The 20243-nt window shown below is 47.2% G+C and overlaps 1 protein-coding gene and 1 long non-coding RNA gene across 4 annotated transcripts in view; both read right to left on the bottom strand.

The window, feature by feature from the left end:
- Positions 1-2534: 2534 nt before the first annotated feature.
- On the bottom strand, positions 2535-8447 carry LOC103553187 (uncharacterized). 2 transcript variants are annotated; one of them, XR_011538447.1, is made up of 3 exons: positions 8227-8447; positions 3851-4004; positions 2535-2777 (listed from the first exon to the last, which is right to left on the bottom strand). It is a non-coding gene; the product is annotated as an uncharacterized lncRNA (long non-coding RNA). The 2 variants fall into 2 exon arrangements; XR_011538446.1 differs by having other exon boundaries at positions 2535-2788; positions 8227-8408.
- Positions 8448-12187: 3740 nt separating this feature from the next.
- Positions 12188-20243, bottom strand: part of LOC103553189 (liver carboxylesterase-like) — a 31539-nt gene continuing 23483 nt past the window's right edge. For both annotated transcript variants that reach the window (XM_070613674.1, XM_070613673.1), the window contains exons 9-13: positions 18895-18975; positions 18487-18634; positions 13908-14039; positions 12840-12912; positions 12188-12559 (exon numbers count right to left, since the gene is read on the bottom strand). In XM_070613674.1, coding sequence (XP_070469775.1) covers positions 12376-12559; positions 12840-12912; positions 13908-14039; positions 18487-18634; positions 18895-18975 — 618 coding nt within the window. In that variant the 3' untranslated portion in view covers positions 12188-12375. The remainder of the gene's footprint in view (positions 12560-12839; positions 12913-13907; positions 14040-18486; positions 18635-18894; positions 18976-20243) is intronic.

Here is a 20243-nt window from a genome sequence, read left to right on the forward strand (position 1 = left end):
ATAAAAACTAGACTATTGGTGGCGAACGCAATGTAGGCTACACAGAAACTGAAATATAACAATACACACCTAAACTTTACACAATGTTATAAGTCAATATGGCCTCAATAAAAAAAAAATATGTATATATTTGGCAGCAACTCATGAGAGCGTTGAGCACGGGGGGCTGGTGCAGGGAGCTTGCTTGGTTCCAGGGATCATCGTCTTTCAGGGATCTCCTCATTTGGATCCCATTTCTGACAACAGTTACCATCACCCTTAAAATAAAATAGCCCGTTAGCTCAGCAGCAGATTGAGTTTATTCAGGAATAGCCAGAGGAATTCAGTTTGGGACAAGCAAGCTATGGCAAAAACCACCGGCAAGGCCGGAGAACAGAGAAGGGGATTGTGCTTTTAAAGAGAAAAAAGGGGAGTAGAGAGGGCTGTTCTGTGAAAGTTCCTTGGAGGAGGGTAAGAGTCCAGGGTGATGATGGTTTCTCATTTGCTGAGCTGTGGTATTTTCCATTGGCTGGGCTTGTTGAAGGACAGAAAGAAATTCTTCCTTCCTCCTGCTGGGGTAGTAAAGTAGTAGCCAACTTGCTGTTGGAGATGCCAGGTAAGTCCTTTCCTCTTTGGGGTATTGACAATGGGTGGCAGGCATTAGAGCTCCCTCTACAGGTCTTCCAGACTCCAATTTTAGTTGAGGTTTCTTTTATTAATTTACACATGGTGGTGGTGAGCATCATCGACTTTAAGCCACTCACCTGTAATGACTACATCTTCCCACTCTGGGACAACCAGGTTGGGTGGGGCATCACGTTCTCCTCCATGGCTCTGGTGCCAGCCTACGTTGTCTACAAGTTCTACAGCACATGAAGTTCCCTTCAAGAGGTGAGCACTGGGCCAGTCTGGAGGAAGACAGGGGCACAGGGAATGGAGGGGTCATCTTAAGTCATTCCTGTTGGAATGAGAGAGGGGATACAGAAGGATGTGGACACTAGAGTAAGACAGACCCACCACATTTGCCAACTTATTTACCCCCCCCCCCACACACACACACAAGCCTCAGTTTCCACATCTGTAACCTGGGGATAATAATATGGACCTTGAAAGGAAAAAGGGACTGTGCTTAGCACAGTGCCTGGTACATATATGTTCAACACATGTTACCTGCTGTTATGTTATATGTCCTATGCAATAAATGCTCCTACTGCTATTCCTACTGTTATTTATGTGGGAAGGTGATGCTCAGTCCTCAAGTCCTCCAAGGATGAGCTAGACAGACTGCCTTCATTGGACCCACTCCCGTGGTCACTCTAAGGTTTGTCATGGCTCCAAATGTCCTAAGTCTCCCTGTCCAAGCTCACGGTGACCTGGTATCTCAGCTTTTACCTGCCTCTTTCCTAAATCTGACACCTGATAAACCTAAACCAGAGATCTCCAAAACGTATTGTTCTTCTTTTACCTGTATGCATTGCATGAACATATACACATGGATAAGTGTTTGGGAAACAGTGCTCTTTATTCTAAAGTTATGTCTTTCCTATTCTTTGGTTATTACCATGCCCTTTCTTTTGTAAATCATAATGATGATCTTTTCTTGATGTCCTTAATTTGAAAGATAAAGATTTCATTTCTTCTTTCCTTTACCCACTCACTCCACAGATATTTACCGAGAACCCGTATGGGCCGTGCAGTATTCTCAGCACTAGGCAACACTTCCTGGAGTTCACATTCTGATGAGGGAACAGATAGACAAATGAGGACTTGAGGGAGGGAGCCATACAAGAACTGAGGGAAGGGGGCCCCAGCCACTGTTGTCTGCTCTTTCCCCCAGTTCCTTGTGACATATTTCCTGTTCATGAAATCTCAAAATCTGGCAGCCTCTGGGTGACTGGGAGGGTCAGGGTTCCGTGAGGTCATCCCAGACATGGGAACCAGGACCTGCTTTCAGCATTTTTATTGTCCACGCTTCGGGAGCATGGAGGGCTTCCATCATCTAGTGATCAGTCGTTGACTCTAATTATGTTCCCTGAGTCCTGCCCTGTGTCTCCACCCCAGGGAGGCCAGCCTGCTTCCCAGGCAGGGCCAGTCCCATCTCCTGTGCTCTCACTGCACTCTGAGCCTGTCCTCTGCAGCACTTATACCCATCATGGATAGAAAATTGCCTGTGCGTTTATTTGTTCAATGCCAGTCCCTTCCATGAACTGTAGGCTCCCCCACAGCAGAGAGCATGTGGGTCTCCCTCAGCTCTGGATCACTAGGGCCTGGCTCAGTGTCTGACCACAGTAGTTGGCTCAATAAACACTCACTGGATGAATGACTCAAAGTGAACTGACCAACTCCACAAACGGGTGGGCTGTGTTTTGTACAAACCTCACATGCTGTCCATGTGGGACTTCAGGACCAAATAGCAGGTGACCCTTACTTTGGAGTATCTTCTCGGCCACTGGAAGGGTGACCCTGGACCAGGCTGAGGCTTCCTCCAATTCTCCATCCTCTCACAGAGACTGGCCTATAACATCACTCCAGAGAAGTCAATTAATCACAACGAATTAGGGATCAAGAAAGGAAGATTTAATTCAATTAGCTGTCACAATCAGGAAGATGGAAGACTAATGTCTCAAAAACCCATCTTCAAGGACTGCAGAATCTTGAGGAAGATATAGGCAAAATGGGGAGTAAGGAGGGGGTTTACTTCAGTCCTGATGGACTCCAGGGTCTTTTACTGTTCCATTCCTTTGTCAGCTGTGATGGACACTTTGTAGGTGTGTTCCCCACCTGTGATCAGCCTGTTCCTGGAGGGAAACTCATAGAAAAAAGTCTTAATTTATCAAGCTATCGGGTAGTACATACGTAAGCTGAGGCCATAAATCAGGAGAGCATGTGAATGTTTTCAGAGTACATGCAGAGCAACGAGTAGTCATGCAGAAGATGAACTGGGGCTATTTAGCATGACAAAATGGCCTCACTTATGCTGACTCACATCCCCAGAGAAGGCCCCAGAAAAGACCATGGCCTGGACATATCCAGGAGCCACCAATAAATTGCTTCTGCAGCAGAGAATGGCTACTATACAGGGAGCAGCCCCCACACCCACTGCAGCTCCAGGTTCTAGTCCAGAGTCCCAACCTAGGATAGGGTGACTCAAAGTGAGGACAGAAGAGGTCTCATGCAAGCCCAGCCTCTGGCCACAGTGGTCCTGCTGCAGACTTGAAGGCCACGTCAGCCCAACACCAGGGCACCTGCCTGCTGCCCACTCTGAGCCCATTCCCAGGCTTTGCTAAATTTCTGTTCTTGCATCACAACTCCTCAAACTCCCATGGTAGTTGCCGTTGAGCCCTGACCCCGTCTCCAATCACACAGTAGTAAAAATACTCCACCAAAGGAGAGAGGTGAGAGGGCAGGGTGATATTTGAGGCATGCCCACTTCACAGATAAGGAAAGACATTGCAACTCTGCCATTTTAAATGAGATGCAGATTCAGATCAGGGAGCATCAGAGCCAAGATTAGAATTACTAGCTAGGCAGTTAAATTTATAGAGCCCCCACCATGGTTTTGGCATTATGGGGAAATATGGCACAAGGAGTGCCTGGCTTTGTTAAAAGAGAGAATGGGGCCATCCCAGTCTCACGAGTCATGGATTCCCAGGAGAACTGGGACCTGAGGAGCATCAGCACCTTGGACAAGGCCAGTGTGCTGAGCTAACATTTAATTAGCAAACACATTGGTTTATCCTGTGCCAGTTACTGTTCCTAGTGCTTTATAAACTGCAGCTCATTGAATCCTCCCAATGAGTCCATGAGGTAGTATTATCAACCCCATTTACTAGTGGTGGAAACTGAGACATAAAGAGATGAAATAACTTACTGGTTGGTGAGACTGAGGTTTGAATCCAGGAAGTCAGGCTCCGGTCTGTTCTTTTACCCACTCTGATATGCCATCTCCCTGGTCCCCAGCCACACAGGCGTAACATGGTCCAGCTGGTACCTGGACATGGATTCTCAACTGGTTCCAACACTCTCTTCATTACAAATACATATAAAAACAAATATATTTATTTATATGTACAGATATATGTAATTTGTATAAATATGTTATCTATGTATATATACTCCTACTTAAGTATATATAATACATATATATAGAAATTTATGTATGAGTCTGGACCCATGGCTGAGTGGTTAAATTCGCATGCTCCGCTTTGGCGGCCCGGGGTTCACTGGTTCGGATTCTGGACGTGGACATGGCACCGCTCATCAGGCCATGCTGAGGCGGCGTCCCACATCGCACAACCAGAGGCGCCTACAACTAGAGTATACAGCTATGTACTGGGGGCTTTTGGGAGAAGAGAAGGAAAAAAAGGAAATTTATACATAGATATATTTAAGTGCCTACATTGCGCTAGGAAGAAATGACTTGTCCTAGGTAATATAATAAGAGAGAGTTCATCTTGAACAGAATTCTCCTGTCTCCCAGGGAAAATACCTTTGCTGGCTTTCCCCAGGCACACACCAGACCCATGCTCTCTGGTTCTTTATGCCAGATACAGGTATGCCATATGGGCTCACAAAATGCAAAAAGATTACACATAGAGTGTACATGTGTTAGGATGACAAGTGGCTCCATGTAACAGATCTAATCATGGTCTCTTAAATGAGGTTTTCTCATTCCTGTGTAACAAATAGGCAATAGGTCAGCATGAGAGATGTTCTTGAGCAAGAAGAAAGGGAGAAATCTTCTTGTTTCCGGAGAACTTTCTTCATCTGGACATGCTCAGAAGCCTGGGATGTTTCTGGAGATGCTGAAGGAAGTCAAGAAGAATTTGCAACCCTTCTAGCTTCCTGTTCACCATCCATAGCATGTGGTTCTCATGCTCATGGAGAGAAAAGGGCTAATCCACCTGCAGACATCTTGCCCACCTTTCAGGCAGGAGGAAGGGAAACAGAGTAAAAGGAAGAGACCAGTTGATCCTGTGTCTCTTTACTATGGAGAAGAGTAGATTTTTCTGGAACCCCACACAGATGTCTACCTACATCTCATTGGCCAGATCCGTGTAACATGGCAATTCTTAGCTGTAAGGGAGTCTGGGGGCAGAGTAAGAAATTGTAAGTGGGTACTTTGCTGCCCTGAACAGAATCAGGGTTATGTCAGAAGGATAAGAAGGGATATTGAAGGATGATGGTCATTGACTCCCTTCCCATGGCTTCCTCACTCTGGATTCCATCATCTGCTGACAAATGTGGGGAGGGGTTGAAAGACCGTGGTCCAAGCGGCCATAGATAAGGGCTTCTCATTCCCACAGGCTGCAATCAGTTATTATCCTTGACGACGTTATAGGGACTCAGGACTAGTTCTTCCAGGATGAGGACAGACAGACCGTGGGTTGGCATTCACAGAGGCACCTCTAAGCTGGCTGAGTGGGTGGGTATGTCCACTGAGCAGAACATTTCTCCCCATTCTGGATTCCCTCTCCCCTTCTCTGAGCTGACAGGGCATCATAGCAACAGCAGAAGCTGATTAAAATAGAACATGGGCACTGTGGCCCTCAGGTGGCACCAACACAGGCTCCTGCTGCCAAGTAGAGGCTGAGGGAAGCCAGGAGGACGAGGAGTCTTTGTCTCTGGACCAGTCTCAGAGCCTATTTGAACCCTCAACACTTCCCTGAACCAGGGAGTGAAAAGGGTTCTTGTCTGGATAAAAAGATATATTTGGTTTCATATTGGTATATCTTGGATGGATTCACTCATTCATTCACTCATTCACTGATCACAGTCATACCCAGTCCTACTATGTACCTGAAGGAACTAGAGAACACAAAGGTCAAATAACCCTGTCCTCAAGGAACTCTCGGTCTGATGGAGGAGACAGCTGGTGTGCTGATCAGGAAACACATATTGAGCACCTCCTGCATGCTTGTTTGAAGTCCTCTAGCGGCTCCCCGTTCCTTCACTGTAAATCCAAATTCCTCAGCCTCCTCCTCCTCCTCATCTCACCCCCGCTCTCTGCCCCAGTCACCCTAGATTAACGCAGGTGTTTCCCCCAGCACACCCTGTCCCCTTGCGCCTCATCCCTGGGCCTTTCTCCATCTCTCTGAAACTGGCTAAGTCCTATTGGTCCCTCAAGATGTCACCCCTAGAAGAGCCTTCCCTGACCTACCCCTGTCACCGCACCTACCACCATTTGTTGACATGATCTTTCATGGGGCCAGTGCCTTTTAGGACGGGAGGCACAACCACTTACTTCTCTTTATGTCTCCAGAGTCTAGACAAGTGTTTGGTACATCATCGGCCCTTAGGGGATGGTTGGGTTACAGAGACAAGTGAGACAAGGCACAGCCTGGCAGAGAAATCATGCACATAACCCCACCCAGGGACATCAGACAGGGCTCCCCATAACAGGTGGCACTTGAGCTGAGTCTGGAGGTAAGTTCCACATCATGACAATACCATGATTCTGCAGTGTAAGGATGTGCAGAAATTTGCAGGGTGCAAGTGGACAGGCTGTAGAGGAAAGTAAACCAGAAGATGAGGGTCCTCGTATGCTGGTATAAAGAGATGGAACAGTTTCCAGGGGCGCTTGGGAGCCAGTGCTATGTTGTAGATTTGTGCAGTGATGTGATCATAGTTGGTTGTTATATAACGTATCAGTGAGCACATGCTGGGTAACAAAACCACTTTGGATCTTAAAACAACAACCATGTCTGTAGTTCATGGTCTGTCGACCATCTGCCTCCCACAGTTCTGCTGATCAAGACCAGGTTCAGCTGACCTTGATCAGGCTCACTCAGGTGTCTGCAGCTGTGAGTGAGCTCAAAGCTGGCTGGTCTTAGACAGCCTCTCCTGGGATGGCTCCCCTCCATGTGGTATGTCATTCTTCAACAAGCTAACCTGGGTTTGTTCACGTGCCAGTCACGTGGATTCAGGAGAACCAGTGGACACGTGCAAGACCTCTTGAGTCCTTAGCTGAGAACTGACACACCATCACTTCCACCATGTTTTACTGTCAAAGCAAGTCAAGAGGCCAGCCCAGACTCTGAATGAGTGGACCTGCAGAATCGCATGTACAGAGGTGATAACAGTTGTGGCTGTTCAGATGCCTCACTCTGGCCCTGTAGGGTGGAGAACAGAGGCAGGAGACTTGATAGGAGTCTTAGACCCGCCCAGGTGAGAGGCAGAGGACAGACGCTTTGCAGAGAAATGCTATGTGAGTGGAGCTTCCTGAGCACTTCCCAGGTGCGGGAACTGGATTAGTTCTGTCTTAGAGGCTGGGAGACCACCTGGGCCTGAAGGTGTTTAATCTCAGTTCGAAGGAGGAATAAGAGCTGGGAAGCTCCCACCCAAGCAGCCCCTGCATGGCTAGGACTCCAGAGGCTGCAAGAGCCGAGAGATTACTCTGAATGCCGTCCCTGGATGTGTCAGCGCAGGCATGGTCACACTGTTTGGGGACGTGGTGGGGAGTCTCGGCCTGGGGTGCAGACCTGGCCCCATCCCCGAAGCAGGTGTGGGTGCATGGACTCTGCCCACAAGAGGGCAGCAGAGAATCATCAAATCGGTGCCTTTGGCCAGAATCAAGGGATGAAGATACAGGTGAGGAGGGGCCCAGAGGTGGATGGTAAACAGTGTCCTGCGCAGGAAGGAAGGGGTGCTTTGCACTTAAGGACTCAGGCTCTGGAGCCAGACTGCGAGGTTCATATCCCAGCTCTGTCACCAGGGCCGGCTTCACGGGCGTGAGACCTGTGCAGTCACACAGACCCGGCTCTCTGAAGGCCTCCGGAGGCCTTAAATGCTTCTCTGTAACCAACATGAAATTCTTAATAACTTTTAAAATGAGGATTATTTTACTTTGCACAACAAAATTATGTAAATTATACAGTTCTATTTTGCACTGTTAATTATGTAGCTGGTCCTATCCATGACTTACTAGTTGAGTTTTCTTGGCCCTTGTTCTAACCTCATAGGGTTCCTGTGGAGATTATTTGAATTAATATGAAAGTAATTATTATGAAGACACATAATAAATATTCAATAACTTTTAGTTACTATTATTAGTATAGACTTCAAAGACATAATCACAGGTCACCGAAGGCTGATGTCCACCTCCACCTTGTAAAGATCCATGAGTCCATCCACCTAGTCCCTTTGCCAAACACTTTCTGGGGGACCATGAAAATGAATCTGACCTGGGTCTTGACCCTGAGGAGCCCACTGTCTAACAGGAACCCCTCTGCTCACCAGCTCCCTCACCTTCACATTTATTCCTGGTGCCAGTGCACAGAGGAACACAAATGAGCTGATGGCACAGGGACTGATGGACAGGACACGTTGGCTGACCCTGGGCTCACTGTCCATCCCTCATCCAGGTGCTCACCTCCTGGACTGACCAGGGAAGCTCCAGGCAGGGCCTGTGGTTACGAGGTGCCAGCTTCAGAAGGCTGCCACTCCCCAGTGCCCTTCTGAGGGGGAGATGTGGGCTGCTCTGCTCCCCATTGTGTAGTCACAGCTGTGCAGTCTAGGCCAGGCACCCAGGCCAAGAAGGACTAGTGTGCACAAAGCCACACACTGGTCAGGGATGATCTCTACTGAAGGGTGACTGACATAGCCAATCACACCTTCTATCTCAGGAAGGTTGGACTGAAACTGTGCAGAGAAAGTCAGAGGTCAGGGGAGGGGACAGAGTGCAATTCAAGGTCACAGTGAGCAGAAACCTTAGTGTCAGACCCAGAGACATCGGTAAGAGTTGCAGAAGCAGAGGCTCGGAGGGGCTGAGTGACCATGAAGGGGGCCATCCAGGTTAGGGGGTGGTACACGACACTGCAGGGGAATTGACACAATGACCTTGTTGTCGTAGCTTACTTGGGTTCACCTCCTTGATGACATTCCTGTCCCCACAAGGCCTCTTCAGTGCGCTGCTTTCCTTCTTCCTGCATTCTGACCACAAACCCCAGTCACTGAAGATATCCTGGGTGAGCCTACATTTTTGCAATCTCAGGTACCTGGAAAACAACTCCTTTATTTGTCTGCTCCTGCATTCAGCCGTGCATGCCTGCACTCAACACATGCTCTGTGCAGGGCCCTGGAGACACAGGACCTATAGAAAGGGTCCTCCTTCAGGAACAAACTGAGCAGGTGAGGGGCTCTCTACGCTGGCTGTACTCCATCTCCACATAGGGAGCTTTTAAAAAGTCCTGATGCCCAGGCATCTCCCCAGAGGAAAGGAATGAGAACCAGGATGGGGCCCGTGCAAGGGCATGTTTTAGAAGCTGCTCAGCTGATTCCAATGGGCAACCAGGATGGAGAATTTCTCATCCAATGGATTTCTTTCAGCCTCTATAGGTTTTTGCTTCTTTTAAGCCAGGCGGAATTTTGTTCATCTCCAATCTTTCTTTTTCATGTTTTTTTCTCCTTTCTTTTTCTGCTTTCCCTTCCTCTATTGTAGGTCATGACTTGGTGTAGCTCAGGCACCAGCTCATGCCACCAGTTTCGCCAAAGATTAGTCATAATTATTGAAGGGAAATGTCTGTTGATGGCACTTTCAAAGTCTTTGGTCTCTCATAGCTGCCTGGAATGTGGAGGCAACGAGTGTTTGATAGGGTTGGTTTCACACGCTGGAGCTGGGCAGGGAGGGGCAGCAGCTGTAGGCAGATGCAGAGGGAAAATGAGTGGAGAGTATGGTCAAGAGGGAAAGACCCTTCATGCATGGATGGGGTCCATGTGGGGGTGGCCAGGCAGTGCAGTAGAGAGACTGCAACTTATGGGCAAGGAGGCCTCAGTTTGGCTCCAAGGTTTTGTTGATGTTTTCTCAGTGATTTGAGCCAGTTCCTTCCCCTCTCTGGGCCTCTTTTGTCCATACATTTGGGTGGTCAAGTGCCCTTCCTGATGCCCTTCTACGTCATGTCATTTCCTTTTCCTCTGGTTGCCTTCAATATTGTCTCATTGTGTGTTGTTGTCCTTTAATCCTGCTTGGAGTTGACTGATTTTCCCGGATCTAGGCTTCGATGTCTTTCATTATTTTTGGAAAATTCTTGGGCATTAGCTTTTCAACTATGGTTTCTGCTCCTTCTTTCCGTCTTCTCCTCCTGGGATTCCAATTACACCTATGCTGGACCATTCCATATTGTCCCACATCTCTTCGATCCTCTGTACTATTTTCTTCCCACTCTTTTTCTCGTTTTATTGAAGTTTGGTAATTTATATTGGCCTTTCTTCAAGTTCACACATTCTTTCCTCAGCTGCGTCAAGTGTACTGATAAACGTGTTGAAGACATTCTTCATCTGTATTACTATTATTAAAAAATTGTAACCTTCCAATTTGCTTCCTTCTGCTGAAATTACCCATCTGTTGATGCAAGTTTTCCATATAGTTGTTTTGGATCCCTAGTCTGTTAGTTCTAACACCTGGGCCATCTCTGACTCTACTTCTGTTGATTGTTTTGTCTCATGTTAGTGGAGTTTTTTTCTTGCTTTTTCTGTGTTTCCAATTTTGGATGAGGGATCCAGAGTCCCCCTGAGCAGCAAACGTGAGAGAGTAGAAAATGAAGTAAATAGTATGTATTAGTGGAAATGGTCATACTCTTCTGCTAGACTTATAATGTGCATGTGTACGTGTGTGTCTGTGCATGTACGTTTGCCGTGTGTGTGTGTGTGTGTGTGTGTGTGTCAGGAGAGTTGAGTCCAATTATCAAGAGAGGAGCAGGGCTTGGGTTTCGTTGTTGCTGAGGTTTTCTTCAGTGCGCCACGCGATTCACATTCTTCCAGTGTTATCTTGTGCTTAGGGCGAGAGGTGCTGAAAGGTTTACCCCAATGTTCCTGTTCCACCCTCAGCTGTACCCCTGCCCTGTGCACCTGCCCCTCAGAGAAGTTCTCTCTCCACACTGTCTCCATCCCCCAGTGGTACATTTCAGCTGCTCAGTCCTTGGTGTGTGCTGACTTGGTGGTGGCATCCAGGAGTGGTCTCTCTTGTCCTGGTCCAGCCTCAGCCTTAGGCAGACCCTCATCCCTTGGTCGTGGAGAGGGGGCTTTCTCAATGATTGTGCCCCTCCCCAGCAGTAAAAGACCTCTAAAGACCAGGACCCAGGAGGGTCTCTTGTCCCACTCCCAGGGGTAGAGGGTTTTTAAATTTTCCTCTTCTGCAGTCTTAATAGGTCTCCTCCAGGGCCCCAAGGGAGGTGGGTTTGCTGCCCTTTTACAATGGTTGAGGGATTTTGTTCCTTAAGGGAGAAGGGTCTTAGCAGGGCTTCAGGCATGCAATCCTGAGGCAGGCTTTCTCTGGTCTCACTACCTACTCCCCATCTTTCTCAGCAGCCCCTGATGGAGGTCCATGGAGAAGAGTCTGGATACAATCCCCCATGGGTCTGTGGCTCTTTAGGATTTTATACCCTCACACTAGTCCACACTTGGCCTTTAGCACTTGATTAGGAATTTTAGAGTAATTCTACTCACACCCACGGTGACCCCATCTTCCACCTGTAGCAGATGGTGAGTCAGCATCCGCATCCCATCTCTGCTCCAAAATGCCTGTCTTCCTGAGACCTCAGGGTAATTGTTCACCTGCAACCTCAGCTCTTCAAATCATTCAGGAAAAGTCATGATTTTGAGAATACCGAGCTTTTTCTTGCTGTTAGGGTGGGAGTGTCACTCATTAGTGCTTTCTACAAGTAGCAGAGGCCAGGAGTCAGCCCAGCAATGCTGAAAGAGGCAGTTTTAGGGTGATACTTCAGGGACTCACTCCAAGCACTTCTAGTGGTGTAGGCTGCAGAAGGGGCTCAGATGAACTGTTGGAAGAGACAGCCTCAGGGAAAGGACTGGGAATGTACTGTGTATGTTGGAGAAAGACGTGTAGACCTGTGGAAGGGTTATTAAAGGCAACACAACAGTGGCATAGGGTCACCATGGCACTTCCCCTACCCCCAGACTCCAGGTACATCTTTGATTGGTGCATTCTCCATCTCTACAGGTAATTCCACAGGGAGGACAAGGACACTGCACTCTGGCCACCCCACATCCTGTTGTTGGAAGGTGTTGAGGGCCTAGAGACATGGAGCAGATGCAAAGTGTCCCAGGGCCCAGCCTGCTGCTCTGCTTGTCCAGAGGCCAAGTCAGACCTGTCAGAGGCAACTCCCTGCAGATAGTGCCCTCTCTCTTCATGCTTCTCTCTAATGAGGATGGATGGTTTACTCTCTAGTTCAAGACACAGATACTCACTTGCTCTCCTAAAGAACATTTATTTCAAAAATTTAGGCCACATACAGAAATTCCCGCTCCCTGGTCTCTGTCCACCCCCACCAGACAATTCCCCAGCCTCCACAATAAGGTGCCTCCTTGGACTTTAAGCAAATTTGGTAGAACACACTGTCTTGGCTCCCCCAGGCCCCTGAGGCCTGACAGGTAGCGTATTCAAAGTTCAACATGTTCTGTCTGTTGTTGCTTCTCTGCTGCCTTCTTGGCCAGGAGCTCGGTCCAGAAAGCCACTTCCTTATCTTTCAGCTTCTGGGCTGCCTGAGTGGTGACACCAATCTGCAAGTACCCTTCCTTCTGGTCGTACACTGGCCAGTGGGGCAGCCCCTCACCATTGGGGCTCCTGGGAACAGAATCAAAGAGATATTCTCCAAATCTACTGTGTGGTCCCAACAATCCTTTGAAATTTTCAGGGATGCCTGGTGTCATCTCTGCCTAGAGGCTCGTATGCCTCCAGAGACAGGCAGCTCACTATCTCCTGGGCAGCCTGTCCATTTTTAGAGAGCTCTCATGTCAGAGAACACAGGTCTAGGAGTTTGACCATCAAACGTTAGAAGCTACCCTTCCCAATAGATATGCCATACCCCTTCCCATCCCTGCTCCATCTTTGCTGTCAGGCTCACCCAGTCCGAGCAAAGTTGGCCCAGAATTTCATCACCATCTTGCTGAGTTTGATCTCCTCTTCTGAGGCACCCTCTGTGGGGAAGAAGAAAAAAAGCCGTTGCTACTCAGAGTGTGTTTAATGGGCCCAAAGCAGCGGGATCACTTGAGAGCTTGTTAGGAAATCAGAATCTGAGCCCTTACTCCAGACCTACTGAGTCAAATGATGCATTTTAAGAAGATCTTGGGTAATGTATGTGCACTTCGAGTTTGAGATTTATTGATCTAGTAAAGGGCTGCAGCCAGTCCATGAGTGGGTGGCGTTTGTCTTCTGTGCCTACCAGCCCTTGCCGTCCCCCTTCAGAGTCACAATGCTGTACCCCAGGCGTTGCATCACAGCAACCCCACCCCCTACGATTGTTCTCCTTTGAGTTTAAACTCAATCTCCTTCACCCACCCACATCTCCACAGAATCTGATAAATAACAGAGCTGTAATGGTCCTAAAGATTCACCCAACCTGGAAATCCCCAGAGGCACTGGTGTATCACAAATAGCTCTGAGGTGGGTCACATGCGATTCATCCCTCACTGTGGATAATTAAGGCATTGAAGACATTTGTGAAAGGTTTTCTTTAAAATATTATACTATTAACATATTAAGTTTGAAAAGATATGAGTTTTAGAAAGATGGACAGATTGTTGGATAGGTAAATAGACACACAGTAGCCCTGATTCAAGGTCCACACCCATTCTAACCTTTCTATAAGTCAATCTGTTATGCTCTTGTGAGTGGAAATGGGTGGTGGCATTCTTGCCTTTGATCTGGACCTGACAGCTCACCAACCGTTTGCTGCATTGATGCTCAGCTCTGGATTCTTGTAGTGACCATGAATGAGGGCACATGGACATACATTCTCTATCATGCATGGTGCAGCAAGAGAAAGGTTGGGGACGCTTCTTGTTCAACTCTGTTACGGAGAATTTGGGAAACTAAGACCTGGAGAGAAGGAGTAACTTTCCCAAGGCCACCAAACTGAGATTTGTACCCAGATCTCCTAATCTGAAGTTTGTAGTCACCAAAGGGAGATCACCTTTTAGAAATGGGGCCCCGAAGACAGAGAAGATCTCATCTCCATGGTCCCCTATCACCGTCTTGGGTCTCATGGCTGATGAAAAGCTTGGGCGGTACTGAAACTCATACATGAAGGTGGAGGCTCCGGCATCTGAGAAGACATGGATTCATACACAGTTCATTTTACCTGATGCACACCTGGATGGTATCAAAGTCTCTGGGGGCCCTGAGCACTCAGGGAATTGGTGGCACGCCTGTGTCCTGAGTATACAACAATGACAATATTAATAACAGCTGCCATTGTGAGTGTCAGCTGTGTGCTGGACACTGTGTGTCCCTGCAGGAAACTCCTTCTTATCAGTGTAATGGAGAAATAGTATTTTGAAAAGCTTCTGTCACTTGCTTAAGGGCGTATAGCTGGTGGAGGTGGAATGGGATTTGAGCCAGTGTTTGTCGAATGAATGAATGAATATTAAAAGAATGAATGAATGACTGTTGAAACACTAGATAGAGCCATTGAAAATAACCATCATTATAGCGGCACTCGGTCAATTCACATAAACTCCTTTGCCCACTGATGCATCCACACTCAAGAACACCTACAAACATAAAGTTTGCACTATTGGATTTCATTGATAACAGGCTAGTTTTCATTCCTTTGGAGAATCCCTGCTGTGCAACAGTAGTCATCTGTTCTGCCCAGTTTTGAGAGTTTCCAGTGTTTTTTCTCGCCCATTCTGAGAAAAATGAAGCAAATCCACGTTGCTGGTCTGAAAGCACAAATATTTAAATACAAACACATGAAGAAAGGGGACAATCTGTGTCTTGTGTCTCAGGGCACCAGAAACTCAGCTCTTCCTTTTTCTCTGTCACCTCACATGTCTTGCTTCTTCCTTGGCCTGGGGAGTGTTAAGGTGGTGGCAGAAGAGAGAAAAGAGGCTGAGGAAGGACAACGTTGCCTCTCTCCTGCCCTCTCTCCTCCTCTCCCCTGCCCCCTCTCTCACTTCCCCCTCTCCAAGTCCCGGAGATGTCAGTTTTTCTATTGACTGCTTCACCAGAGCTGCCCATCCCTGCCCCTTCAGGTGTAACTCAAAGGCCACCTGGCCATGGCTGTTGACACTTTGCATAGATCATATTGCCTATGAGGAGTTAAGGGTCATATCCCAAGTCAGTCTGGTAGAGAATCTTTACAAGTTTTCCCCCTGTTGGACAGAGTAACAAATTTGGGAAATGCATAAAAAAGGAAAATGTACAGGAAGATCAGATATAATCTCACCATTCAGAGAAAACTGTCAATATTTTAGCACATATCCTGGTTTTTGGTTTTTTTTTTTTGCTTGAGGAAGATTAGCCCTGAGTTAACATCCGTGCCAATCCTCCTCTACTTTGTTTGTGGGTCACCTCCACAGCGTGGCTGAGGAGTGGAGCAAGTCTGCACCCCGCATCTGAACCCACAAACCCGGCCACCAAAGCAGAGCACCCAGAAGTTTAATCACTTGGCCATGGGGCCAGCCCCACATGTTCCTCTTACGTATATAAAGTTGAGACAATATTGTACATGTTATTATGTAAATATTATAATCATTTCTTCACATCATTAAATAGTCAGCCACATGATTTTACAATACATGCTGTGCTGACATGAGGAAGTAGAATAATTTATTAATTGCCTCCCACTCCCCATCATTGCACCCTTGGTTTGGGGAGAGGAGATGTTTGGAAGAAGCAATCCTCTGCGGTTCAGGAATCCACTTGTTAAACAGCTGCTTCCAGGTCAAGCAGAGCTCCCTGAAAGGAGGGGTTCACCTCGCCTCTGCTGCCCAAACGTTTTAGAGAGGAGCTCAGAACACAGCCATAGAGGAGAGATCTTCTGTGAATGAGAGAACTTATTTTTGGCACAACACTGCCCAAAAGATATACTTCTTTTTCTTGATTTTTTAACTTTCTGCCTTAAATCACTGCGATTTATAAAATCCTTACAATCACAACACACATGCTCAAAGTTAAGTAAGGCACAGATTTAGATAATTACAATTGGGAACAATGAGAGAAGTAGAAGGAAAGAGAGAGCTAGTAATCAAAAATATGCCAATTGAAACAGCGTGACAATCTCTACTTTTTTTTCTTTTTGGGGAGGAAATGCTTATGAAATTGGCAGTGCTATTTTTACTTTTTAGCCTGAGTGTCCCAGGTGACAGAATTAAGAAATCCACCTTTTAACATTGGAAACCAATTTCACAATCTGTATCAGCAACTTTAATACACTCCTACATCCCAGCCTAATCATTTCACTTCTAAAAACCAATTCTAAGAAAATTATTAGAGAACAAATTAAAGATTTATGCAAATAAGGCTGAGAAGAATGTTTTTCTGGCATCAAAATGTGAGCAGCCAGTCTAAATATCCAATAAGACAGGAATGCTAAGACAATTGTTTTTTTGTTGAGGAAGATGGGCCCTGAGCTCACATCTGTGCCCATCTTCCTCTATTTTGTATGTGGGATGCTTCCACAGCATGGCTTGATGAATGGTGCTTGGTCCATGCCCAAGATCTGAACCTGTGAACTCCAGGTCACCAAAGTCGAGTGGGCGAAAGTGACCACTGCACCACTGGGCCAGCCCCAAGTACTAAAATAAATTTTAATCCATGAAATGATGGATGTCTTCGATGAGCTTTTACTGACACTGAGGAAAAGCCAACAATATAGTGTTCTATGAACAAAAACATAATATAAATTAATTTTTAAATTTTATGTAAAACACAGAAAGATCAATAGAAGAAAACATATCAAAACTCTATAGTAGAGGGGCCATCCTGGTGGCGCAGCAATTAAGTTCTCATGTTCCGCTTCTCAGAGGCCCAGGGTTCACCGGTTTGGATACCGGGTGTGGACATGGCACTGCTTGGCACGCCATGCTTTGGTAGCATCCCATGTATAAAGTAGAGGAAGATGGGCATGGATGTTAGCTCAGGGCTAATCTTCCTCAAAAACAAAACAAAACAAAACACCAAAAAATTTATGGTAGACTCTTCTAGGTGGAGGTGTTATAAGTTATATCTAATTTTTTTCTTTACGTGTTCCATATTTTCAAACCTTTCCACAACTGTAATATATTACATATCATTCTATACAAATTTTATATTCAGAAAGTTCTTTTTTTATCAAAAAGACAGTAAGAAGAATACACAAAGGAAAGAATAATGTTGACAAAATCTGTGTCGTGCTGTTAAAGGACCCTGAACTCAAAGTCATGAGATTTCAGATGAAAAACATAAGTCCGGTGTGGCTGGAGCAGCAGATGATGCAGACAGGGATACCACAAATCAGACAGGTGGGAAGAGGAAAGTCCAAGTTCATGAAAGAACAGATTTGACCCAATGGCCCCTGGCTGAAGAGTCTCATCAGGGTCTGTGGGAGGGGGAAGTGGTAACCAGCACCTGTACGTTACTGTCCCTAGTGCTCGGGGACATGGTAGGTCACCTGTAGCTACTTTTCACCTTGCTCATCATGTCCTTAATTTACAGCCCTCCCAGCAAGGTTAGAGAGAGAGGTCTGGAGCAGAGAAGCATTTCCTGGCTTGCAGACTAGTTGAAGGAGGGCTCCTAGAAAAGGAGGGGTTCTGTGAGGACCTCAGAAAGGGACCCAGAAGGGACACCTCTCTAGGTGAGCTCATCCACCCCGACTTCACACCCCACTCACACAGCCTTGGGTCAGTGTGGGAGGTCCTGTGGTAGACCCAGCACACGCCAGGCTGGACAAAAGCCAGCCGCAAACGTTGACCCTCGCCAGACCACCTGGCCCCGCACCTCCCACTACTCATTTCATTCACTTTTCTTGGTCCCAGGCTACCCTCTTGGTCTTCTGCTTGTCCTCATTTTACCTGTAGCTCCACCAGTTAACAAATTAGTTTGAAGCTAATTCTGGACCTTTCAAGATGCATCTTCTAAGATTTGCTCTAGCCCCATGGACTACAAAAATTTCAAGGGAGCAGTGCTTGTAGCAGACTCTGTCAATGCCTCACCATATCCTCTACTTCTGGACGTGCCAGCCTGACTTCCACCCCTGGCATCTCTAGCTCTTTACCTGAGGTCTTTGGCCACCAGAGACCACCCTTCCATGTGTACAGCAGGTCAAAGCACCAGAGAATTAACAACCACTTGGGAACAACCTTCAACCAATGACTCCTGGGAGTTGGGGGATAAATACTGGAGCTCCCATGCCGCTCACTCAGAATAACCCTGAGAACGTCTTCTGTGGGTTTCCCAGAGCTCCCCAACTCCAGTGTCCACATAGGTACTTGCTTGACAGGGCAGCATGAATTGGCTTCCTTCTACTTCTTGTTCACTGCTCCATTCCCCTATTGGTGTCTTCTGGGATCATCTCCAAAATAAACTGTTTGCATTTGCATCCTTTTCCCAGAGTCACCTTCTGGTAGAAACCAACATAGGACAACATGCCACCCTAGGCCACATGGGAAAAGCCTTGCAGGCCCGACCTTCAGCAGTTTCCCCATACCTGTCTATGCTGAGGGGCGGACGGACAGACAGTGAAGCTGGTGAAGTCAGTGTCCCTCTCCTACCCAATCGTCAGGACTCACCTCTGTGGAGCCGGGCCACAGTCACAGATGGGACACCAAACATCACATCCCCCATCAAGTCCAGGAACAGGACTTTCTTTTTGACAGGGTCGTCTGTCCCTCCTAAATACTTCTCAATGGCCACTGGAGTCAGTTCCTCAGGGATGTTCTGAAATGGGTCGAGTGAAAGTGACCACCCCCCTCCCCGCCCCCAGTAAATGACAAGCTTCTCTTCTTGTGTTAATGGTGAGCCTCATGAGCCCTGTGCAAATATCACCCCCCTCGGGTGGTGGGTAAGAAAGGTAGAAAAGTGGGTGCAGAACTTTCCGGCCCCAGTCCTCATTCTGCCATTTAATTGCTTTGTGATTTGGGGCAAGCTCCTCCCATCTTTAGGTCTCAGCCAGTTCCTGTGACTCCCTAGACTCTTACAAGGAGGGTGGAGGAGTTCTGCAAGAGTGACGTGGCTGTCCTCTGGTCCATCTTGCCTTCAGAGAGCGGGTAGCCCATCATCTGTTAAAACAATGGTTAAGCAATCGTGAATCATTGGGAATTAGCAAGAAGAACCAAACTGACCAACCAACCAAACCAATGCAGGTTGAAGGTCACCTCGTCATGGCTTGACAGTCAGGGTCTTTGAAGATTTGGGTGAAATTAATTAATCAAACCGACTTGTTACATCCAGATACTCAAGGGGTACAAACAGGAGAAAGTAAATATTAAGAGAAGATGTCCCAGCTCTTTGCAGTATGTATGCGCATATATATGTCAGGCTAGAGTCCCCACAATGGTCATCGACACAGAGCGGGAAGGCTTAAGCCAGGCTAGTGTGGAAGTGGAGGGCTCTGGGCAGAGGACACAGAGCTCACAAATACCCTCCCTGTCTCAGTTGAACTGAGGGAGCCCCAAATCCTGCCATTATGGCTTTGGTCCTTCCGTATAACCGCTGAAATTGTTCTGAAGCGAGAATACATCCCTCTGCATATAACAGCTCCAAGATAATCTCTATAGTAACAGAATTTTCGAAACTCTAACAAGGCTATAGCAGCTTAAGACCCTGTCTTTAGGATGGCACAGCTTCCCTTAAAATGCCTGCCTGAGAAAGCGCCTGCAACCAGGAGAATTTACTGTTTGTTCCAGCCACACCTGCTGAAAGGTTGATAGGTCCCTGAACCCCCTCTTAGAGCAGTTACTTTAAAGAGTTTGCAACTATAAATCCTTTCTCTGACCTTTAAGCTGTAAACAGACTACCCGAAACTGTTTCCTCAAGGACCGGAGAGCCATCTCTCTGAAAGCAAACTCTGAGGGGATGTCTCTTGCTCTCCCTCAGTCCCTGTGGGCGGATAGAAACCTAACTACTTTGGGCACCTTGCTCCAACATATACCACTGTCTCCTGTCATAAAGGCAAGAGAGTGTGGGGACCGGTCAAGTGGCTAGTGGTTAAGTTTGACCGCTCTGCTTCAGTGGCCTGAGGTTCACTGGTTCAGATCCTGGGCGTGGATCTGAACACTGCTCATCAAGCCATGCTGTGGCAGGCGTCCCACATAGAAAGTAGAAGAAGATTGGCACAGATGTGAGCTCAGGGACAATCTTCCTCAAGCAAAAACAAAACAGAAAAAAGCAAAACAGGAAAGTTTACTTCTCCTCCAATGAACACCAATTAACTAAACCAGGTGGCCTAGTCCCATAGACAAACTACCCTGCACACCCCGTGCCTTTCCCTGAGCATAGGGACCCTTTAAACAGGCTCCAGCCTTTAGTTTCAGGGACTTGAGCTCAG

The sequence above is a fragment of the Equus przewalskii genome, chromosome 3 (assembly GCF_037783145.1).
Source record: "Equus przewalskii isolate Varuska chromosome 3, EquPr2, whole genome shotgun sequence".
NCBI lineage: Eukaryota > Metazoa > Chordata > Mammalia > Perissodactyla > Equidae > Equus > Equus przewalskii.